General features: G+C 41.5%; 1 protein-coding gene across 1 annotated transcript in view; it reads left to right on the forward strand.

Moving 5' to 3' along the window:
* LOC124996430 (astrotactin-2-like) overlaps window positions 1-24,935 on the forward strand; it is a 259,132-nt gene that overhangs the window by 66,479 nt on the left and 167,718 nt on the right. Inside the window, exon 3 of the mRNA XM_047569442.1 lies at window positions 7,651-8,080. Coding sequence (XP_047425398.1) covers window positions 7,651-8,080 — 430 coding nt within the window. The remainder of the gene's footprint in view (window positions 1-7,650; window positions 8,081-24,935) is intronic.

Below are 24,935 nucleotides of genomic sequence, written 5' to 3' on the forward strand. Positions count from 1 at the left end.
AGCTGAGCTAATCCAACAACAGAGAAACCAAACAGAGGACACAGCCATACAAAATATGTAAAAAAATTCTGTTTCAGACACTAAAAAAAAATAAGTAAAATGATGAAAAATAAATTATTGTTTAACTGTTAAGACTATAAAATGAAAACATGCATTTTAATTTTGACCCTCTCCTCTTCTGTCTGTCCTGTCCGCCTCATTTTGTTTGTTGTGGTTTAACCTCAGGTGTTTCACAAGGTCTGCTGTGTTGCCACAACTCAATAGTTTGGTTACTTCCCATTGTGTTCCTATATTACCTCGAATGACTGAAGTATCGAAAGTATTGATATTTTGATTTGGATTTGAATGGATTTTAGAAAATAAAGACCTGGTATCAGTATTTCACTATCGATCTGCACGTCACTATTGCACATCAAAAACACCTCGGAGAAGTACAGAAATGTTCCATCCCACTGTGTTAACAAAAAAACAGAAGCTGATGTAAAGCAAACAGTACCCATGCTCTGCTGTGTTTGTATCAGCTATCTGAGACCGGTCTATGTCTCCGTGCGCCCAGGTAATGGACAGCCATGGTCTCTCCAAGGTGAATTAGTAGAGTGGAAACATTAACCAGAGAGCCAAGTCCTGTCATTCACGCTGAGACTTCTAGTTGGACAGGGAGAATGGAGAGCAGATGCTAGGGCACATGCCACTTTAACTTCCTGCTGGGAGAGTGGGAACAAGAGAAACAGATACAGCACTGAAAGGAAGGAAGGTAGGAAAGTGTGGGAGGCTTGACAAGTAAAACATGGTGACAGGGAAAGAAAAAAAAAAAGTTGAAGTGGGAGGGAAAGGATGTGCTGCCTTCAAGGTTTTTGCCTGACATAGAAACAGCCCATTAAAGGAAGCATGTATGTGTTTGTGTGCATTAGGTTGTGCATGAGTGCCTCCCGGCATATCGTCTGTGACTTTTCTTTTTGTTGTAATATGTCCATGTCAGCATTTGGCATGCGAGTGTATCAGTGACATTTTCTCCAAAGCATACACTAAAGATTGCCCTAGTCCACTGTTCCTTTGGTGCAGGAGGTGGATGGTTACTGGGGGGACAGTGAGCCACTCACTCCACTGTGCACAGATGGTGGTTAAACCACAGAGCATGTGTTGGATGTGTTGGCTCTGTGTCGTGTTGTTTTTCTGCATAAAGTAGCTTATTAGGATCATAAGGGAGCAGTAGCTGTAGAAGTAAAAGTCTCCATTTTCCACATCTTGAGGGTCTGTGGAAGCTATTGAGCCGGGTGTGAAGAATGGATCAATGCAGCTGATCATTAAACGCCCTTGCGGTTAAGGAGTTTGATGTGGTTTGGGGGGGTTTTGATTGAGTACGGCTTTCATCAATAAAGTGGATGACAATAATGACCCTCACCCACTTAGACATATTCCCGTACCCTTTTCACGACAGTGCAGTCAAAAATACAAACACATAATTTTATCAAAGCACACTCGACAGCACCCTCGATTTGTATAAAAAAACTTCCTGAGCACCATGGACCCTGTTCTCCTCTTCTTTTTGTTCACTGAAAACATTATTTTATCAGTACTACTTAAAAGACTACCAACAATCTATGTTATATATTGATGAGCCAAACCATAAAGACCGCCTGCCTGGACGTCTGAAAGTGTGCTTTTGTATCTGGCACCAAGACATCGGCAGCAGATCCTTAACGTCCTGCACGTCGCGAGGCGGGGACTCTAAGGATGGGAATTGTTTTCCCAGCTCATCCCACAGATGCTGGATTGGATCGAGATCTGGGGACTTTGGAGGCAGACGAAACGACTTAAACTAGTTATTGTCTTCCCCAAACTGTTCCTGAATCATTTTTATTGCAAGGTGCGTTATCTTCAAACCAGGCCACCTTCTTCCATTGCTCCGCGGTCCAGTTCTGAAGCTGACGTGCCCACTGTATGACCTTTTGGCAATGGATAGAGCACAGCGTGGGCATCCTGTCTGGTTTGTGGTGCACAGCCCCAAACACAATGTGCATTGTGTGTTCGGATACCTTCCTATTGGAACCAGTGTTAACTTTTTCAGTCATGGCTGTTTGTGACCCTGTCTCTGGTTCGTCACTTTTTGCCTACTCCAGACTGGGATCACATTTTGTTACTTTTCTGGGGAGGCACATGTCAGGCTACGGCATTGGGGTCTGCATAGGGTCTGGGCTGACGCTGTAGGTGTAAACCTCGCATGACACATATGTTTAATACTTCATAATATTTGAGATAATTAGCATTATTCACTCCACATCTCAGCGGTCACGGTGTTTTGATGGGTGTATATGGGTAATACATTGTGGATGTGCAGTAGCATTTAGGTAATTACTTAACTGAACAAACATCAATATAATAATGTTAGTCTGTAATATAAATTATGATATTCATTTGATTGTGCTTTTATTGACATAATGCTGATCATTTTACGTTGAAAAGACAATGTGGCAAAGCATCTGCCAAGACATCTGCTGTTGTAGACTTTTTCTTTTTTTTTTTTTTTTTTTTTCATGTGAATGGGCCAAAGAGAAGTGTCACATCTGAGAGATCCACGGCGATGCTGCTATTTCTGTCCTCAACAGAGGCAACGCCATCGGAATGAGAGTCGCACGAATTTTGCCGAGATTAGATACAACAGCCAAGTGAACACGCACCCATGCAAAATCATGAAGTAAATGTTGACTTGTGTTTCGGAAAACAATCCGACCGGGTAAAAGATTGAGCTCTAGTGCGGCACAACGGGTGACGTGGATGATTATCTGGAACGCCAGCGTAAAATGAGAGTAAATGTTTTTTCTTTTTTTTTAAAAAAAATATAAGGCTGAACAGGAAATTGCACTGGAAAGAGGTTATGCAAATGATTCTTAGCTGTACGGATAAGAACCGACGGCACCTTCTGTCATCACTCTTAAAAAGACTGACAACTGAAATTAAACCAAAAACTAATTTATGTCAGCCTGACTCATATTAGAGCCCAATAAATTCCAAACTTTTGCATCTTGCCTCTTCTTTCTTTGGCTTGGCTCAGGCTACGTTTTATCAATAATTTAATACTTTTTATTCATCATGCCTTAAACCAAACTTAGTAGTCAAGTCTAATATAGCTTGGTTTTTTAAACTCCTGACTTTCTCCTATTTAAAGAAGTCTACAACCAATATATATATGTACAGTGTTTTTCTTCACCACAATGAGTATCCATAGAAACCATTACTGCTGAGAACGTGTATTTCTGTATGTTGTAATTGCAAGCTTAAGCGCTGATATTTTTCTAGTGTACCTACAGCAGATATGTTCAAACTAAAAAGGTTGAAATGAAATCTTTTCTTAAATGTTGTTTTATCCCTCAGCTAATCCTGTTCTTACCTATTTAAAACGGCTAGGTAAAGCTATTTCAAATTCTTCCACTTAGTATTAATAGCCCGGTAGACATGCTTCAATGGCACTGTAATTTTTATAATCCGGTCCACCATAAATAGACGCCATGGACAAAGCGTCACACTATTTTCTAAAACTCCTTGGCTGCAGCGAACAACATTTAAGTCGGCAAGATTTGACTGTAATCTGGCTTGTGAACGGTTATCATGATCCGTAAATAACTGATCTCTTGCATGATCTGTTCTCTGTTACGACCGTCATCACTTTGCACATCGGTTTGCCACATCATTTTACTCTGGCAGCTGCACCAGTGACACTGACTTGAGCAACGGGCTGATTTGTTCCACTTCAACTGAGCTTCTGCGATATTGCAACTCAAATTTACATTATGTATGTCGCCGCTTCCTGGCGTTGGCGCTGCCCAAGACTGCTACAGCTTTTTGTGCTGCAGCCGTGAAAACTGCAAAAATAAATAACAAAATGATATGTTCCTTAGTCATTTTGAAAGGTTTACTCATGGAGACACATGCATACACATCATAAAGTATAATGCAAAGCAAATAAATCACCTCATGTATAGTAAGGTTAATTCAGAGTAATACACCAATCGGCCACAAAATTAAAACCACTCACTGCTGAAGTGAATAACATTGACCATCTTGTGCCAATGCAATGTTCTGCTGGGAAACTTTTGGACCCACCTAGACAACAACTGCTTTGGAGGCGCAAGAGAAACCTACACAATATGGGGAAGTTGGTCATAGTGTAATTTTATGCCCGATCAGTGTACATTTTCCTATGTATCCATTAGGGCTGCATGATTCTGGAAAAAATGTGAATCATGTTTTTTTTTTTTTTTTTTTTGCTTAGAAATGAGATCACGATTCTTAAACATGATCTATTTTTTTACTAAATGTTTATTGCACTGATGAACTTTAACTCTGTGGGTGACTCTCGCTTATACCACCTAGGGTTTCTTCGCCATCCATTTAACCCCCTTTACCGCTGACTTCTCTCTGCTTCTCTCCTACACTGTTTCCACACACTCAGCTGCAGGTGGACTTCCTCCACTGACAGAATCACATGTTGTAATGTAAGGCTTTACCGTAGGTCGAGGGAGGAGTGCTGCCTTTAGGGGCGCTTGAAAAAATCTGTGAGGAAATGGGAGCTTGTTTGTGATGCCACTCGTGAAATAAAATGCTTAAGAATCGTTGTGTTTTGAGATTTTTTTTAACAATTTATCGTGCAGCCGTAGTATCCACGTTGTAAGTCATACTCTTAATCTGGCTATTTGATCCATCAAACAAAATATCTTGAAGCCTGCTCGTTCTGCTTCTTTATTGTTACGGCCGTCATTTTCTTTTTGCAGTTTAAAGATGACTGTGATAGGGACCTGCTGCAGTTTAATTAATTGATCAATATGCGGGCGTTACTGAAAGGGAGTAAACGCTGTTTAATTATTTAGTGCTGGCGTTTGTAGCCATATTCGGCTCAGTCCGTAGAAGAATGAGGATGAGAAGTAAGTGAGAAGGGAAGAAAGCGCAGTTAGCTTGGCAGGCGGACATGAAAGGAAGTCAACATGATCTCATAGAAAAGGAGAAGAGGAAATGGTACAAAGCAGAGACAACAAAGAAACAAAACAGACTAAAGGAAAGCTAATGGGAGAGGATACGTGAGTGAAATAAAAGGCAAAAGGAAAGAATAACATACGGAGTTATTTAGAGGGAATGTGTGGCCATTATGGGGAGAAAGGTGAATGCAAAGTAAGGACAATAATCACAGACCGCAGTGAACCTATACTACAGAAAAGAGTGGAATTACAGGGCTTCCAGCCACTCTCCTCCCCGTGAAGTCACTTAGGGACCGGAGCAGCGGGGATTTGTAGGGTTTGAAGATGAACAGAAAACCCATTTTCCCTCATGGCTACATCTGCCACTGTGAATTTATATGGCTGTTGTACTGAAGAGTGGGAGAAAGATGTGATCAAACATGAAGGGGAATGGAGACTGAGAGACGCGCCGTAATCGAGAGGGAGCGAGAACGGGGAACAAATCAAATAAATAAATAAATGAAAGGAAGGAAGTGTGGGGGAAAACACAGTGTGATGATGCGGGGAAGGAAATTTGAGAGGAACGAATTTGGAAGGTACAAAAATTGCATGAAAGATGAACTCTTAAGGACACGGATGTTACAAAGATGGAGGGAAAATTAAACGGCAAAAGCTGACATATGGTGTGTATATATCTATATATATAGATATATACATATACATGTGTACTTTTAACAATTACTTGCAGTGTAGTGTGCAGAATTGTAAATCTAAAAGATAGGAGGGTAATTAAGGTTTTAAATGTCAGAAATAGCTTCTATTGCACTGTGTAATTGTAAAAGGTGTAATTATATTTTTATGACAAAGGCACAGTTGCTTTGCAGTGACATGCTACTGCGGTGAATTAAGGCCACATAAACTACATAAAAACGTTCTTTCTCATGTTTTCGGCTGCCGTTTATCCCTTTTACTTTTCATTTTGCATTTTTCTGTTGTGCTGCCGAGCCGTGCAATGTCACACCATTATCACCGCGTCCCCAAAATGAAACATAAGCCCCCCTCCCCTGCTCAGGGAGGGGCCCTAATGTGGAAGCGCAGGCCAAAGGAGGGGCTTTGCGAGGTTGCTTTTCTGCAAAGCTGCCATCCCGTTGGAGATTAATGGACAAGTCCGACCGCGGTGCTGGTCCACCCCGTGCTGCCTTACCTCTCAGCATATTTGATTTATGGACACCCAGCAGTGCATGAGTTATAATTTGAAAGGGGTTTGTTTTTCCTGCATGAAGATGGAATTTTAAATGTTGACGTGATGAATGAACCCTTGTGGTTTTTATTTATTATTCTGCCGTGATTCAGTTTCTTCAAGTGTGCATGCGTGTTGTTGATGCCTCCATGGCGTTTCGCGCGTGTGTACGTACGTATAATTTGGTAAATATAGCCAGGTAGTTTAGTGAGTTCGCGCACAAGTGCTGATGCCGCCTTTTCCATGTGACATTACAAATACATCACCCTTAGGTGCCACGTCTTGCTGAGTCTAATACTACGTCTCACCTATTGGATGCCATTGTGAAAAAATCAAAGAATGAGTCATGCCCTCCCCATTTCTCTCCACCGTTCTGTCTGTGCATATAGATTTACTTTATCATCCAGCTGCCTCATGTATGGCAGGCTTGTTTGATGCCTCTGCTATGGTCAGATATTGAATGAACTGTGGGGAAATGCGATGCTCCTTGGTGAATTTACGGGGCTAAGGGGGGGAAAAAGGAGAGGGCACAACAGGCTAACAACCCTTGTGCATTGGCGTGTGACACCCAAAAGAGAGGAGAATGGATGCGGCACTGCTACAAAGGAAATCATTTCTCCACACTGCTGTGTAAACAGGATGCACTAAATGTATCATTTGTGAATCGCGCGCTGTCAAATTATTGTTGAGAAATGCATATTCAACTGCATGGTCATTTTTTTTTGTAAGCTGTTGATCGCTAGGTCTGCTGCGTACGGTGCGAGTGGCTGCAAATGCAAAAAAGTGCACCATGTGCTAATAAAGTGCTGATTTAGGCACTAAATATATCTGTAATGTGCTGCATTGTAATTCCGGTGTGTACGTACGTGCCTTTTATGTGCGCGCGTGAGTTAGCGTCTGTGTGTCTGTATCCTTCCTATCTTCTAATTACTTGCTAATGTCATCATTGCTACGGGGGAATGCTGGTTCATTCCTCTCTTCTTTTCCTCCTATCTTTTTTTCCTGAGTAAGTCCGCAAATCCTTTTAGATCTTCATCAGCTTCTTTTGTCTCGCGGAGACTAAAAATTAAGGCGGAGTAATCAAACCAACATTCGGAGCATCGGATATATAGTGTAATGTATAAATCGGACACGTTCTCATGTAAACGTGCTTGTTGATTAGTCATTTGGGGATTTTTTTAACCAGTGCACTTGTTCTGTAATTTCACTACAGAAGTGCTGGTCTTGTCAGAACCCCATTAGCAGCCTCATGCTGCTTTAAGAACTCTCATATCAAAGTGCTGATTGCTCTTTTAATAGCTGATGCTAATTTGGCATTCAACCAAATGTAACTGGCAAGGCAGTGATTGTAATTGTTATTGTTAAGAGGTAAAGTTATCCTTTTGTTGGAGAAGGTGTGTCGTTGAGTACCAAGTTCTACTTCCCTCTCACTCAGTCTTATTGTGTTCTGCCTTCATCCAGGGAGGCCTCATCGCCCTCCTCCTGCTGATCCTCCTCTTCACGCTCGTCCTGTACACCCGCCACCGATGGTGCAAGCGCCGGCGTATCCCCCAGAAGAGCGCCAGCACCGAGGCCACCCACGAGATCCACTACATCCCCTCCGTTCTGCTGGGGCCGCAGGGCCGCGACAGCTACCGGGGCACCCGCAACACCCACCAGCACGGCAGCTCCGTCATCGGCATGCCCATCCGAGAGACCCCGATCCTTGACGACTACGACTGCGACGAGGACGACGCAGGCGGACACTCTCTCAACTCCACGCCCAACCAGCTCCACAACAAGCTGAATGACGGGAAGGTCCTGGACGACTACGGGGTTAACGTTGGCGTCGGCGGACACGCGGACATGATGTGCAAAGACGACGACGTCAGGCATAATTTTGAAAAACGAGGTAGGTCGGCTGCCCCAAAAGGCACTTCCCTTAGAAAACGACGCATGCGTTAAATGGAGATTCATTTCGAGGCGGCGGTAAGATGAACTGCACGCATCCCTGGGAGTCTGTTTCTCTCAGTGCTTGCTGCGCTGCATTTATGAGCGTGGTTTGTACATCCGTCGAGGCTCTTAGTCAGTGCCAGGTCCTCAGATGGCCCGGCCTGGACAGTACACCTCGGCTCCTGCCAGCCCACCCGCGTTCATGATAGCACAGCATGTACAGCATGTATTTTGTAACATCATCACGCCACATGGCAACAATAGGAAGTCAGTATCCTATGAGTCATATAAACTCAGTTTCCCTCTCAGATCATTGCAGTGAAAGAGTGAGAACCAAAGCCTTACATACACACTCCTCCTTCTCCTCTCCCGTTGCCATAGACATGAACCTTGGAGTCAAGCACTTATGTAATGCAGTTCCATACAATTTAATGTAGTGTGTGAAGGTCAACTGACAGGGGGCCACTGATCTACTCAATTAGACACCAAGGTGCGTTGATCCTTGCTAAACATAGTCCGGGGTCTCCACTTTGAAACATTCTACCCGGTAATTACTTGATCTTCTAAATAAAAAACGTTTAAAATGAATCATCGAAAAGTAATAATCTCAAGTTATCTGTTTTCTTTTGTTTGTTTTTTTTTTTGGATATCATATCCTCTTGAACCCGGAGTGCTCCGTTGCCAAGTTGGACGTTAATAATTGAAAGGTGCTGACTAAGTTGGAGGGTGCCCTGGTTATTCTTGTCGTGTTGAATAATGCAGGAAATGTGCAGGAGTGGCCTCTTGATCCCGTAGTATTTATTGCTTCACGTAACTGTATCTACACAGGCCGTTTGAGAATGTGCTGCGAATCAGGCAGGTAGAATTTAGATCTGGCATCGGCCCATTTCGTCTTGTTGGTTAATGTCGATTTCTTAATAGGATGTTGCATCGTGTCAGTACGCTACTGTTGTTTGTACAGACAACAGAAGTGTTAAAATGATAGAATATTTATGTTATTTTGTCATTTTTTATTAATTAAACCTTGCGTTAGTTGTTACAAGCATCAAAATCTAATATACGATTCAGCCAGTGATGAAACACTTAGTTTCAAATAAGACAGCTGTTATTTATATATTAAAAAAAAGAAAGAAAAAGAAACAAAAAATGATGCAACAATGTGATGAGAAATTCCCTTCTGCTGCACTCCCAAGTGTAAAGGAAAGACCGTTTCGGATTAGATGCGAGAGAATGAGGAACGAAGCGGAGGGCACAGAGGTCAGAGCTCTTACAGTCCAAGCCTGCCTCTAGGGCTGAATGTATGCCATTGTTACAGACAGGACAAAAAAAAAAAGAAAAAAAAAGTGACCATTGTCCTTGGGTGAGAAGAAGAGAGACAAAAGCGCAGGTCAATTACCGTTGGAACCTGACTGATCCTGTCTCTGTGTCGGGGCTAATTAATAACTCTGAATAAGTAATGCAGTTAATGTGCACAGCAGCTCTCTTAATTATGACGTGTTCGCATCAGTCCTGCTGCCGCGCGATAGCTCATATATCTCGGAGGGAAGAGAACCAGCTGGAAGAGACAAACAAAAGCGTCAGCGGGCCTTTAACGGCGCAGGGGTTACATTCACAGGCAGGGGGGCGATGCTGTTGCCGAGACTTGTTTATAAAATCTACAAAAGTCTTCATTTTGCATTAAAAAAAATTGACATTTGAATTTGTAATGTATGTGAACAGAATGAGGTAAACTCAAGATGAAATACAATTAAACTAGGCTTGTATAACTAAAGTAGTGTCATTTTTAATTTGAAGTCTGTGCTATTTGTCTGTTAGGTTTCATTGTAGTCTCTCTTACCTGTCTTTAACAAAGTGCAAACTCCATTCAAGGACATTAACTACTTCCTTTCCATTCAGTTGTTTTAAAAAATATGGAAATAATATGCACCACTTTTCTATCTTAGTGGTACTCAAAGTGCTTCACAGTGTTTTTTACTAACACATCAGTGGCAGCAGGTGTTTTTTGGCCATCTTAAAGTTCATTGTTTTGCCCGACAGCACTTTGGCATATTCAGGGCCCGAGTATTGAAACCTGCGGCCCTGTCATTTTTTTGGACAACCTGGTATACCACCTGAGCCACAAGCCACAAGGACCAAACAGATGTGGTCAGCCTTTGTTTTTGAGGACAGACTTTACCTTCCTGGATAACACTAATGTTGCACAAATATGGATCGTACTGAGTCACTTAACAACAACAAAAAAAAATGGGTTTTGAGATTTCAGGAAGGTCTTTGTAAAGTTCAAAATTTAACCTTTATCCATAAAACAATAATTACATGCATCTCACATATTATATTTGTTATATCAATAGAAAAGCAACAAATACAAAATGTTAAATAAAAAATAATAACTAAAAGTCATATATTGAGAAAAACACCTGTGCGATTGAGTTCATTAAAGCTTGTTACATGCTCTGCAAGAAGATAAGCGTAGGCCTGCGGGAACAAGAAAATTTTTTTTTTGGCCAGGTAATTTGTACAGAACTATGGGGAAGTCCACACACACAACTCTCACTGCAGTATACTCACATGTGCTAAGCACTGTGGGAGCTGTGGGATCGACTACTTATTACTTTCGGGTGTCGGTTAGGGTTATGGGTTAGGGTTATGTCGGATCACGACATTCATTCAGCATTCAACCACACACAGCATGCTGATCTCCGCACAGGAAAGATTAGTGGTCACACTGCGAATATTAACATCTGGGAGATCACAGAGTGCCGGCTAGCATTTCCGCTTTCTGGCACTGCCAATTTCTGACGCATCACGGAAAAGTTGCCGGACACCACGCGAGTAAAAAAAAAAAAATTTCTGCCCGGTCGATGTGTCGAGAACAAGCTGTGAGAATTCCCAAACGAGAACTGCGAGAACTAATTAGCTGCTCTTATCTAATCACTTCTTGCGGAGTATGTGACTGCCTTCAGCAGGGACATTGTCGAGCAGAAGCATAGTTATTGATCACAACCAATTATAAAGACATAAATGTGAATCTGTAACAAAGAACTAACAGCAATAGACTTCAAGTTTTTTCATGCACTAAATAATCCAAATAATGAACTCTGAAATACCACAAAAAAAGCCCGATTTGAACGCCCTATTTTCTTTGTGATGGAATAAGTCCAATGGAGTATTACACTGGGACTTGTACTCTGCCTAAAATAGGTGGAAGATGGGGATCTCTTTGTCCATATGTAGCCCTCGACACATATTTCTATAAACAATCTGGTGTTTTTCCAAAAGATAGCACACAAACGGTTTCAAATTGATTCCTCCCCCATGTGTACCATGCATACAGCAGTAACATTTGAATACACGGCCCCACCTGTCCGATTCTGCCCGCCGCTCCTAAAAGTCTCCAAATACCAGTCATCCGCTTATCTGTCCTTGCTGACAGGTAACCCCATTCAGCTGGACTCAATAGTATTTTCCCCGGGGATTACCGCTATGATTCAGGGGGTTGCGCGTGGCATTAGCTTTTGTTAAACGGACAACCAGACAAATGAGGGATGTCAGTTTCATTATTCAGGGAGATTCCCACCGCTTTGCGAGAGCATCGGGCAGGCGTGGATGGTGTAAATCGCCAAAAGGAAAGGCATTGGCAACATACGGCAAATCTTGTTTTGCGATAAGCGCTCTGGGATCGGATCCAGGCTCCGACCACCCAACTGCAACCGATCGTAATCCTTCTCAGTTTATAGTGTACAGCAAAAAAAGTTTGAGTATTAACTATATTTAAATACTTTAAGTTTAAGTTTATGCATCCGAACTTATGCTAATTAATAATTTCATCACCCTTTGCAAGATGCATGCTGTAGCTTCTATTTACAGTAATCTCAAAGAATGGCGCCAAATTAAAAACAGTCAAATTCGTCTTTAAGAGCAATAAAGTGTGCTCAGTGGCCACATTATACTTGTAAATAGTCCTTCAGGTTCTACATGTGGCATAACTAACTAAAAAGTTAAGAGTAAGGCCATTAAGGCTACTGTTTTCATGTCCCCCAGTTATCGTCAAGATGAGTTATAGGTATTGGATTGATAAATTATTAACGTAAAGATGCAAAATTAAGTTCAGGGATTGTCTCCTTTTTGTGGACTGGTGCCCGGGTGGCAGGGACCACAGCTAATGGAGGAAGGTGATGGACCGTTAATGCCGCTAATGCAACAACATCCTCCGTCTAGGCTGAAATGGCCGCAGGCTCAGTGTGTCTGTCTGAGGACAAAAGGCCGCGAGAATATTCTGCGGTTCATTACGGCCGGGACATAAAACCATATATAATTTCTTTCTTTCGTTAGGTCCTGGCTGCGCATTTGCTGCATAAGATTTAGTCTGTTCACTTTATCCGCTTCTGTCGATTCATGATGTGTCGAGCCAGATGTGATTGGCTGAGCTCTCCACGCCGTTGCTCTGCCAGCACAGCGCTGAGGGCATCTTGGCTGGAGCCATTGAACTGGTCTTCAAAATAATAACAAGCAATCCAACCAATTTCCATGTAGAATGACTCTTGTAAGTCCTATTTAAAACACACACACACACTCCTGAGGAGAGGAGAGAGAGCACCACAGTGCATTCAGCTGCCTGTGTTCATCTATGATGATAATATTTTATGTTTTCCCTCCGTCTACCGATACCAGTACAGGCTTCGAGGTGACGATACCATGAACGCAGACTGAATACAGTATGGACAGAAGGTCACTGGAGTCTCTTGCACTTTTAATTAAGTCATTGATCTGGCTCTTGAATACATAGCAAATAGTTTCCCCAGTTACCTTCAGGTGGCAATTCATTGGTTGGATCTCACTTACAGGCGATGCAATACGTTTGAATGAATGAAATTAGGTCTGGAGCAACACATTGGTGTGATCAATAATGCTGATGAATATTTAGATTTGTGTGCAATACGTTAACATGTTAATTGTTAATTTCCAACTATGGAGCCTCCTGCCCTCAGGCATACAAAAAAAAAATATGGAACCATAATAAGCCATCAGTAATTGGTCTATTACATCGAGTTTTTTGGGATGCTTTGTTGGTCAGTGCCTTTGAATCTCTGTTGTGTCCTTATCTGTTGCATTTTACACATAAAACCCTCCTGCTCTAAAGACCCTTTAGAGCAGATGCTAATGGCTAAAATGGCTATGCTGCTTTTACCAATGCATTAAAGTTGTAATCACTTTCTATTAACATTGCGCTCCAAGTGGGTGTAAGCAACCTTTTGCAGATAAACAACACAACCACCATTTCCAGTTAAAATCAGCATAAGCCATTAAAATTGAATCATACACCTCACCATGTATGCCAATATGTGGTAAATAGCACATTTCCTAAGGCTGTAACATAAGATCTACACTTTTGCTATGAAAAATATAATTGGGATTTCTTTGTTTCTAGATTTCATTTGATCGAAGCTGCAAAAAATAATGGACATTGATTAACTGATTTAAAACATAATCTATATATTAATAAATGATAAATAGAGTAAAATGCTTCTAGCAGCCCGCGATGACGCATAATACACACCACAGTCACTTGCAGGTGGTCGGGGCGGATGGTGGGCGTATCAAGCACACACAAGAAAAATTTAAACGTGGCAAAAGAAAATTGTATCGAAACGTTCTGTGCGTGCAGACATTGCTTTCAGGTTACAGAAGGACTTTAACATGAAATACGAAACACACTATGTCTCAAGTTGCCGTGGACTCGCCGAGTGCTTTAAAAATGACTGGAAAAATAACCGAATACTATATTTGAAAAGATACTTTGGCTTGAAAATACTTTTAGTGAACTTACAACCGATGCATTCGGTGTCATATCAGTATATCAGATATTGTCAGTATCTTTCCTTTGACATGTTTTTTTGTAAGCTGTCTGTACAGAAGGATTTGTATAACGAAGGGCAATTTCACAAGGACTCGCACAATGGATTGTGAGCTGTAATAGAGAATAATTAGAAAAATAGAATAATTAATAGAGTATAATTAGTATTAAAAGTCTTGTTTTCAGTGTCTTAGTGATATTATATTCTGTGGGAGGCAAGTATAAATGTTACTGTTGAAAGGTTGTAGCTGAAGTTCTATTTATTTTTTTTCTCACTAATGAGCTGTATTGACCGATCCACTAAAAGATCAACATTGCATTACATTTCTAGGAGTGCTCTGTTGAAATCAGCAGGGTTATGTCTAATCCAAAACTACCATAGAACTGTTGGTAATGAAAGGGTCCCTGTAGATTAAGGTTTCCGCTATAGTAAGGCGGCAGGTGCTCCTGTCATGTCTGCTATTCCTCTAAAGTGAGAAATTCTGTTGTTCATAAAGGCTGCTGAACGCAATTACTCTGTATTTATTTTATATTGTAGACACAGAGAAAGCCGTGGGCAACGCATGTAGCCCACTGAGAAGCCGCCGAAACATGCTCTGATTCTCCTACTTTGAAGAAGTAAATGTAAATGTGTTGCTTAATACTGCTTAAAAATAGACAAAAGAGAAAAGTGACAAAGATCCCAAGCTGCTTCTCTGTTTTTTTTATATATATATATTTTGTTGTTGTTTTTTTCAATTCCCTCCCCCATTGTGGAGCCACTCTACACAATCTGAACAAAAGCGCATTTCCCTCCTGACTCAAGAACAGTGAATCTGCTTGTTGTTTGTTTCTCTTTTTTTCCCCCCAGTTTTGCACAGCGGAGGAAACCGTTTGGCAAACAACTCTGGCTAAATTCAATACATAAAACTACTAAAGCGCAGTAATTACTGTATTCAGCAAGTCAGAGATGCTCCTATTTTTGTTCTTTATATACAAAAAAAAAAAAAGAAAATCTCCGCAGTGCCCTTGTGCAGAGTAAGGTCATGGCAAGGATGAATTGTCTTTGTTTTCCTGCAGACATGACCGAGGAACTCATGGGAAACCGTTTTAGATTTATAGGCGGTAATTATCTCTGCTGTGTATCTTTAATATTTAGAATTATGAGAGCTTTATTCATTCAATAGAAATTAAGAAGCATCCAAGAGAGGGGAAAAAAGTATTGTCATTCACCGGTCCACTGTCATTACCAAGCTTATTAGGTGTTTACTGAGCCTTAATTGAACTCAAAGCCTGCAGAGTAATAATCCAGTGTCAAGCTTCAGATCGCTAATGTGACATCATTGATGAGAAATGGTTGCCCGCTTGGCACACTCAAGCTAGCTCAGGGTAATGTTTTGATTAATACTGAATCAGGCTTGTCATCCTTCCCCCGTGATAAATAGAAGGGAGTTAATTGCAAAGACTTCACATCGTGCCTTTTGCCCCATCCACACACAGCTGTACAGCTGTGTGTTGTCAACAAGGGGAGTTGGGTGAGATGAATGCGATTGCTGGCGCATGTGCGGCATGCCTAGAAGAAGGGTTGGGCAATTTTTGAAAAATCGGACGTGGTGATGTTCTTCAAATGCTTTCATTCGTTCAAATAAATCGTCCACCGCAGTGAGCGCAGTGTATACTATTAAGACTGTAAGAATATTCTGCCCGACTGACATTTACGGAATCATTATGGGGTTGAATGAAACACTTTTCTTGGTGACTCTCATTCAGAGGAGATGCAATCCGACACAACACAGCAAAAGTTCAGTACTAATGTAACATGTCTGAATCAGACAACCAAACTGCTTGTTCTTTTGGTTAAACCTCAATATTTAATAGGTGATAAATGCAAAGTGTAACTAATAAATAAGCTTTCAAACCTAAATCTCAGACAGTAAGCCTTTCTTGACCCACCCTCGTTTAGTAAAGTGTCCTGGCTGAATGTAACCTCCAGTCATAGAGCCAAGCTAGAGCTTGTAAGCCTGCATTGCCTGTCACATCAATTGAGTCAGCTTAGGACTTGTTAATTTTCAACAGTGGCTCGTATGTGGTCTCATTCTCTGTTAAAATATTTCTAGGATTTCTTGTAAAGATCCAGTCAAATACAGCTTTCAGTTTTCAGTTTCAACTTGGCTAGCTGTAGCTTTCAGGCTGAAATAGACTGACATTCTGAGAACCCGTACACCAATCAGTGCCACTGAGAGCGGGTTCATCTCTATTGTCCGTCGAATGCATGCGCCATACAGTTCAGATTTAATATGTCTGTGAAGGTTCTCAGTTATCCAAAAGTTGTTTTTTTTTTTAAAAAGGGCAACTGGGTTTGTAGAATTTTGAGAAGGTGTTTTCCTGCTCATCCGAGTAGCTTCTTCAGTCTTCATAGACTTCTATCGAGAGATTTTTTTTTCCCAATTTGACATAGACGCCCTCTTTTACTCCTCTCTCAAACCATCTGTCTTCTTCATCTGGCTTCTCTGGCAAGATTTAGCCAAACCTTCTGTTAACAGAGGGGGCGGGCTGAGATACAATCTGCCATAAATTTACAATGCAGTCTTAACTGCTGTCCCCAAGAAGTTTCAACCTCATTCACACCTTGAGACCGGAGCAGTGGCTTCGTTAGAGCACCATTCATAGGGAAAGTTAATGGCAATTAGTGTCCAGCAAGTTTCTGATTGGTTTTACCCACAGAGTTTCCTATTTACACCTCAACTTCCCACCAGTGCCTTAGAACTGAAGAAGCAACTTGGAGGAGCGGCGAAATGTCTTCTTAGAACTCTATAAGTTCAATGGCCGTTTTCGGGATCAGATTTAGTGCAGTTTTGCGCTATATATGACTTTCATCTCAGGAGTTTTTTAAGATCTATTTTTGAAGTAGCATTGATCACTAAACTCAACCCCTTCAGGAATAAAAAATGATTCATCAGAGGCAGAAACTTATACCACAGAAGACTCCGGGAAATCGAACCCGACGTGCACGAACTAGGTTGCGTGATCCAGACCATTTAAAATAATTTTCTCGTCTTATGTATGTGATCTGAATGGACGTTTTTGAGCGCGGCATCGTAAAATTTCTAATCTTCTTCTGCCCACTTCAGTGTGGAGGGGGGGCCTGCGTGAGACTCATCCATCATAGTTTTCACAATCTCTAGGGGTTTGTGTTTGTCAGGAAGTCCTAAACAAGCACGAGATGAGCAAACCTCACAATACAGCAGCTGAATAGATCATTTAGAGCGGGATAGAGGTACAGGGAAAGAGCTTGCGGACGATTAGTCCAGGTGCAGTAACTCATTTAGAAATGAAGCCTTCGAAATCACGAAATTAAAAAAGAAAAAAAAGACACGGCTGTAGAAATAGGTTTGTAAGCATCAAAGCCACGCTGGATCAATATGTGTGGGTCGATTGCACGCCAGCTTGCGAGCCGTCTTCATGAGACTCTTTTGAAAAGTGGTTTAGGCTGGTCACCCTTGTGTAATGGTCAATTTATCTCCCAATGCTTATTTTGTTTGATTTTTGTGCTACCAGTATTTCGGAGACTCTCGGTTCATGAAAGTGATCACGCTACTCTTCACATACACGGCATCTCTGAAGGTTTGATTGCAGCTACTTTAAGGCGAAAGGCAGAGAAAAATCAGTGAGGAATCGGCAATGAAATATATGGTGTATATACCGCAAGATCATGTTTGGAAGGCAGTTATGGAATTATACGGTTTTAATTTACAAAAATCTTACATTGAAAGTAGAAATTAGATCTGAAATCAAACTTTACAAGAGGTTATGCCACAAACAAGGCTCCGAGATGGTCCAGGTTTGAGCCACTTGTGGCAAGTTCAGAGAACGCAGAACTCCACGAGTTCACCTCAGCCTGCGTTGGGTCAATACGCAATTGCAGGAAGAACACTGTTGCTCGCAGCGTATTAAATTAACTGGATGGTTTCAGGGTGTGATGAATTATCTTGGGGTGTGATAAATTGGCACCGTATCCTAATTGTATTTGCATAATATCTTTTCTGCTTCATTTCCGCTCCTGCACGTGCCGGAAATTCCTCAGCGACACTCTGGAAATGACTCATAATATTTCTTGTTGTGTCTCTGAGATCTGTCAAAAGTTTAATGGTGTTTCCTACCATCTACAGAACTCCGGTAGCTGTGCACTCATTAATAATCATTGAAAAAAAATCGCAATAAGGCTGCAACTGAATGTACCCAAAGTCGGTTTATATTGTGATTACATTTTTATACTCAATCATTCCTTTGAGATTTGTTGTAGAAGCTTTGAACAGAAATCTATGTCCGAGTTCAGTTTGGTGTGATGGATGTATCCACATCCTCAAGACCTTTCTGAATCTCTGAAGTGCATTTATACTGATCAGTCACAACATTAAAGCCAGTGACAGGAGACTAAATAACATTGACCCTCTTGTGACAATACAATGTTCTGCTGGGAAAGTTTCAGATCCTGCATTCTTGGATGAATGTTACTTAGATGTACCACCCACCTGGACCAGACAAGACACCCCCACCCCATAGCAATGACACTGACTTGATGCCAGATGCACACACAAAAACGCTTAAGAACAACTCAGAAACTTGAAGAACAGCACAAGGTGTTGACCTGGCCTCCAAATTCACTGTTCACTGATCAAGTACCTGTGGGGTGAACTGGAACGAGCCTGATCCACAGAGGTCACTCCCCTCAACCCATAGCACCCAAAGGCCCCCCACTAACAACATTCTGTTGCCAGATGCCACAGGACACCCTCAGAAGGCCCATATCCATTCTCTTATGAGTCACAACAACTTTTTTGAAGGCATAAGGGAGGCCTACACAACTTTATTCATCATAATGTTATCCCTGATCGGTGTAGAAATGATAATGGTCACATTGTCTTTGTCAAGTATACCCCATTCAGTCACATTTTCAGTAATACCATCTGAGATATTGCATTCAGTAGCACAGTAAGCAAATACTCCCTCAGTGGAATCTGGTTGCCAGGATGATGATGATGATAAATCCCTCACTTCATCAGCAATCTTTACATGAGGTCTTCTAAGTTGAGAAAAAATCAAAGAATGCCCTCCCGAGAGCCCCGCTTTGTTTTCAGTCAGGAATCAACCCCATTTGTCTGCTGAGTCCAGTGTTATCACCTTTGCCAAGATGTTCTACTGCTTCATTCAGCTACAGGGAGAGAGAGACAGAGTGAGAGAGAGGGAGGGGGCAATGAGGTTACACTCCAGGGGCTGTATTCACGGCAACATCTTAGGAGCTAAAAGTAGCTCAGAAGTCTGAGAGGAGTTAGTAATCCAGAGGATTCCTAGGTTAATAAGACACAATCAGCTGTGGCTTCTCCCAGTAATGGGCATTGTTGCGGCAGTCATTTTTAGAAGTACGATGATAAGAAGTGATTGTAAAGGGATTCTGATACAAGATGCTGATAGAAGGTGAAGTCACCTGATCAACTTATTAAAATGATCCAATTATCATAGTTAATCAAATCATGCCACACTACTCAGAGCAAAGCACAGAGCAACATCAGTTACCAAATAAATGGTTGAGCCATTGATTGATTGTGTGGAGTCATGAAATGTGTTGATTTAGAGTTTAGAAGTAAAAGAAAACGAAAAGAAAAGTGAACAATGGTAGTAAGGCCTCCAATTGTAGAAGTTGAATGATTATGCCTGTGATCTTGGCTCCTTCAACCTCCCAGGATACAAAAAAATGAAGAAATCTTTTGTGCTCGCCTTCTGCTCATCTCGGTACAAGCAGTTGCTCTCAGCAAACACGATGTAAGGCAAATAACTTCATTTGTGCGAGTTTATAGAGACTTGAAAAGTGTTGATTTGTAGTTGAAAATAAGTGAATAAAAACTCCTAGAATAAAATAATAAAGACAAGTTATTGTACTGTGTTACTCATTCCTCTGCCTTCTGCTCTTACCGAGCAGAACAAGCTGTGCAATAGGCATTTCCTGCCTATAACAGGCTTGCACGCCACTGTGGCATTGCTACTTATTAAGAATTTACAGACACAGTAATTCAGTCAAACTACTTTTTTTTGCAGTGTTACGCAGTGCCATGAAAGATAAATGCATTTAAAATCCGCCTATACGTTAAAACTGGTGACCTGAGCTTATTTGCGATTATCAGTCAGGTGCTTCAGCCTGTCTGGAGCAGCTGGGGGTGAGAGGTTGGCCTGCTATGTTCGGCTGAGAAAGCACGAGGAGACACATCCATATTTTATTCTGGCCCGTGGCAAGAGCAGTGCTATAGATAGAACTTTATTCCTGCTCCCCGTACGAGCGGCAGAGGCCTTAAAATATGCAAGTGAAGGCAAAGGCGAGCAGAAAGGAGAATTGTTAGGCTAAAGATGGGGCATTACAAGCTTTCCCGTGGCTAGGAACGACGAGGCATGAGACAGTGAATCTTCAAATCCTGCAGACAAAAGAGAAGAGGAGGCAGAGTGGGCGCAGTTGCGTCTGTTCTAGTTGTTCTGTAGTCCTCCAGAGTTCTCCAGTGTCAATATATTTTCATTTTGTACTTTTGTACTTGGCAATTGCCATAGGAAAACAATGCAGTGTCAAGGAGGAGATGGTGAAGCTTTCCTCTCATTTCGGTCCATGTGTCTGATTCATCTCTTGTCGAATCTCTTGTTGCAGGTTTTCCCAGAACATAATAGAACAATTCTTGATGTCCAACATGTGCAACCGAAGTGAACTCCCGTTAATTTAGAGATATCAGAGAGTACCTATACTGTTAAACCCTTGCTCAGCTCAGGTAGTCCCAGTGTGCCTGAATGTGCGGTATAAACCGACACATTGTTTGGATTCTGATGATTTCACACATTTTTCTTTCGTATTTGCTTCAGTAATATTGTGTATACTTTGCACCCTGTCTGACTGGCTCCTTTTTATTTGCCTGTCTCTTCCTCTTAGTGGATGTTTTTTTTACCAATTCTTGCCCTTTTCCTTCTGTGATCACCTTTTTTCCTCACTATCTGTCTCCTTATGTATTTGTCTTATGTGTTTTTACCCTCAATTCTCTCCACTGGATGCCTTATCAGCGGCTTATCCCAATCATCGTCATCTCCTTCCGCTCCCCTTTAATACATGTGGCATCCATTGTCTCGCCATCTCCTCCTCGCACTCCTCAGTCTTTATCTTTTCCCCTTTTAGCCCTTCTCCATTCATGTCTGGATCCCTTGTGTCCTGTGACGCTGGATCCCCTGTCTTCTCCAACGCTTTTGTCTTTTTGCTTTGTTTCTGTCTAACCTCTTACTCCCCTCTCATGTACCTGTCACACTTCCAGAAGCGTTGCTGTGAAGGCTTTCCCAGAGAGCTACACTGGACTGCTCCCATTGAAACAATGGCAAATTTAATAAATCACAGAGGGAATCAGAGCTGGGCTCAACCCTCCTCTCCCTCCCCATTGATCTCATGTGCACTCATTTGCTCCCCAAGCCGTGAAGGAGAGGAGAAAAAACAAGGGAATAAAGATGTGACTACCGTGTGTGTGTGTGTGTGTGTGTGTGGTTGAAGGTAGGAGTGAGAAAGTGAGTAATGAAATGAAATGCAATAAAAAAACATAGAAATCTGCAGGAATTTAATTTCTTTTACTCTCAGCTTCTTCTCTTCCCGCCGATTTGCTCCAAATTAAAACAGCAGGGGGGTTGTAGTGTCCAAAGACCTACAGAAATGCTCCCATCATTTCCCTTGTGGCTACATCTCTCTCCGTGAATATAAATGCTGTTTGGCTGACAGACGGTATGCCTAAGAATAGGAAAAAGTCCATAACTGACTCCTAGTTGTTAAATAGTGTGTGTGGCATTGAATTGGAAGTGGAGTTCAAAGCGTTGGTTTCCATTTTGGGGAAAGTATTTTTCATTTTTTTGGGGTTTTTTTTTTAGGGTTACTGTTTGGTGTTCTTCACGGCTTTAAGTGGATACATTTATACGATGCATGGTTACGGATGGTTTTAAACTATATATAGGCTGTGTGTGTGTGTACACGTTTTAGCAGCTTGGGATTTATAAAAGTTATGACAGTTTAATGTTATATGGTATAACCCTATACAGTGGTATGAAAAAGTGTTGCCCCCCTTCTTGATTTCTTATTTTTTGCATGTTTGTCACACTTAAAATTTCAGATCATGAAACAAATTTTAGTCAAAGAAAACACAAGTAAACACAAAAGGCAGTTCTAAATGAAGGTTTCTACCATTAAGGGAAAACAATATCCTAACCTACATGTCCCGGTGTGAAAAGGTGATTGCCTCCTAAACCTAATAACTGGTTGGGCCACCCATAACAGCACAACTGGAATCAAACGTTTGCGATAGCTTGCACTGAGTCTTTTACACACTGAGGAGGCATTCTGGCCCACTCATCTTTGCAGAATTGTTGTAATTTAGCCACATGCAAGCAAGAATCGCTTTCTCAAGGTCATGCCACAGCATCTCAATAGGATTCAGGTCAGGTCAGCCATTCAGAGGTGGTCAGACTTGATGGTGTGGTTTTGGATCACTGTCCTGCTGCAGAACCCAACTTTTCTTCAGCTTGAGGTCACAAACAGATGGCCGGACATTCTCCTTCAAGATGTCTTGGTAGGCAGCAGAATTCGTGGTTCCATTTATCGCAGCAAGTCTTCCAGGTCCTGAAGCAGCGAAACAACCCCAGACCATCGCACTACCTCCACTGTATGTCACTGTTGTTATGATGTCCTTTTTCTCAAATGCGGTGTTACCGTTATGCCACAAGTTCAACTTTTGTCTTGCCAGTCTACAGAGTGTTGTTCCAATAGTCTTGGGTGTCAGTGAGATGTTTGCTGGCAGAACTGAGAGGAGCCCGGTCTCTTTCTTGTGGTGGAGTCATGAACACTGACCTTAACTGAGGCAAGTGTGGCCTGCAGTTCTTTGGATATTGTTGCGGGGTCTTTTCTGAGCTCTAGGATGAGACGCTGCTGCAGTCTTTTTGTCTGGTCTATTTCACAATTCTGTTTACTTGTGTTTTCTCTGTGTTGCATTTAAATTTGTTTGATGTTCTGAAACATTTAGGTGTGACAAACATGCAAAAATGTAAGACACTTTTTATATCATAGACAGTATATACTACAGTGCATAAAGAAAGAGATTGTAGCTATACATCAGATATACAAACATTTTGGCAAAGGAGAGCATAACATTATGACCACCTTCCTAATACTGCGCAAATGATATAGTGGTATTCAGTTAGGTTAGGTTAGGTAGTTAGGTTCTGGGTTTACGTATGTATGTTGTCTCTGTGTCTGTGTGGGTTTTTGTCCAGGTCCACTGCCTTGTTTTTGCCACAATTCAAAGACATGGGCATCTGTGAAGATTCTAGATTGTGTGTCTAAGTTTCGTCATGATGTGTCGTCAGTCATCCAAATGCCTTTTGCAATTTGACACAAAACTGAAGAAACCCCTTGGATGAACAGTGAAATCTTCAACAAACATCAAACGAGTCCATGCACCATTTCTTTCTCTTTTTTTTTTTTTTTTTTTTTACCCTTGTTTTAGATTTGCATGTAGGGCTATTTAGTGTGCATGTGAGTGAGAATGGTTGCTTGACATGCATGACATTATGGCGACCATTCCAGGGTTTGCAACGCCTCTTGCCCAGTGCCAGCTAAAATAAGCTCCCAGCAAGACTCTATAGATAATGGACGCCCATATAGATAATGGAAAATGCTGTGAGTGTTCACAATGCGGCTGTTTGCAAGGCACAGATTGCAGCTTGCACATTAGTCAAGCAACGCTCTTTCAAACAACCAGTCCCCAGAACTACACTCGCCATGTGTGCAGTAAATGAAATTAGCGGTTATCAAGAAAAGCAAAGGACGTCCAGATACTCTCGTGCACATACAAATATGCCTTGCTTTATTAGTGAGATAATGCTTATGATGTTTACAGCGTTTACATCAGTAGGGATTACCAACGTTATTAAAATTCATCCTGACAGACATTTGGAAGATTTAAACTTCTACTCTACTGGGATTGCTAGATATAAATTGAAAATTTCAAAAGTTGTATGTAGGAATTGGCTCAAAATCCTGTTCCCTGAGACAGACGTTGGAGCCTGAAATGTGGTATGATATTGAATAAATTCTTGAGTCTGATATTACAGTGCCACATGTGTTTCTGTGGATTGAGAGTACTGTGTAATCCATCTTCCAAGCTGCATTGGAAGCTATATCGCCACTTGCTTTGAGACACGGGGCTCGGGTGAAGAGCCTGCAAATGTTGCCCTGTGTTTCACTGACTTTCAGTAAAGAGGAAATATCATCTTGAGCCTAAGAGAAATAAGGGTCAAGCACTATTTGTGGACCGAGAGTCATGGTCAGAGGTTTCGCTTTCTGACAGACAGTAATTCCCATAGGCTGTATCAGCGATTTAGCGAAAGCCGGCCAAGTCTTGTTCATTTGGCTTTTTTAGAGTAGCTAGTCCTTCAGTGTATTATTTATTTTATTATTTATTTTTTCGCTGACAGAACAGCTGTTGCCTTTCCTGGTGCTGGATATTATTTTCTGTGAAGGTACAGGCATCTTGATAACGGCGCCATTGGATCAGATTTTGTCATGATACCCGGCAATATATTTTTAGAAACCTCTGCTTCCGCAAATTTGGGATCAACCTGTGAATCTCACTACAGGAAAACCATATTTGTTCACGGTTTATGCCATCTAATCTGATGATTTTGTAACTGATTGCAACACGCCATCCATATTGCCAGTAATTATAGTTCTGCTGAAGTTTGTCTACATTTGAAATAATTACGCTGGAAAACAACAATCACTCACTTCTAACTTTATTTCTAAAACAAAGACTGAATTGCGCCACACACTTACTTTTTGCTTATGTTCTTGTTTTGCTGCTTGTTCCTAAGGATTTTTCACCATCAAACCAAATGAAATGTCAAGTATTGTAACAAATTCGTC

Source organism: Mugil cephalus, chromosome 19 (genome assembly GCF_022458985.1).
Source record: "Mugil cephalus isolate CIBA_MC_2020 chromosome 19, CIBA_Mcephalus_1.1, whole genome shotgun sequence".
Classification (NCBI taxonomy): domain Eukaryota; kingdom Metazoa; phylum Chordata; class Actinopteri; order Mugiliformes; family Mugilidae; genus Mugil; species Mugil cephalus.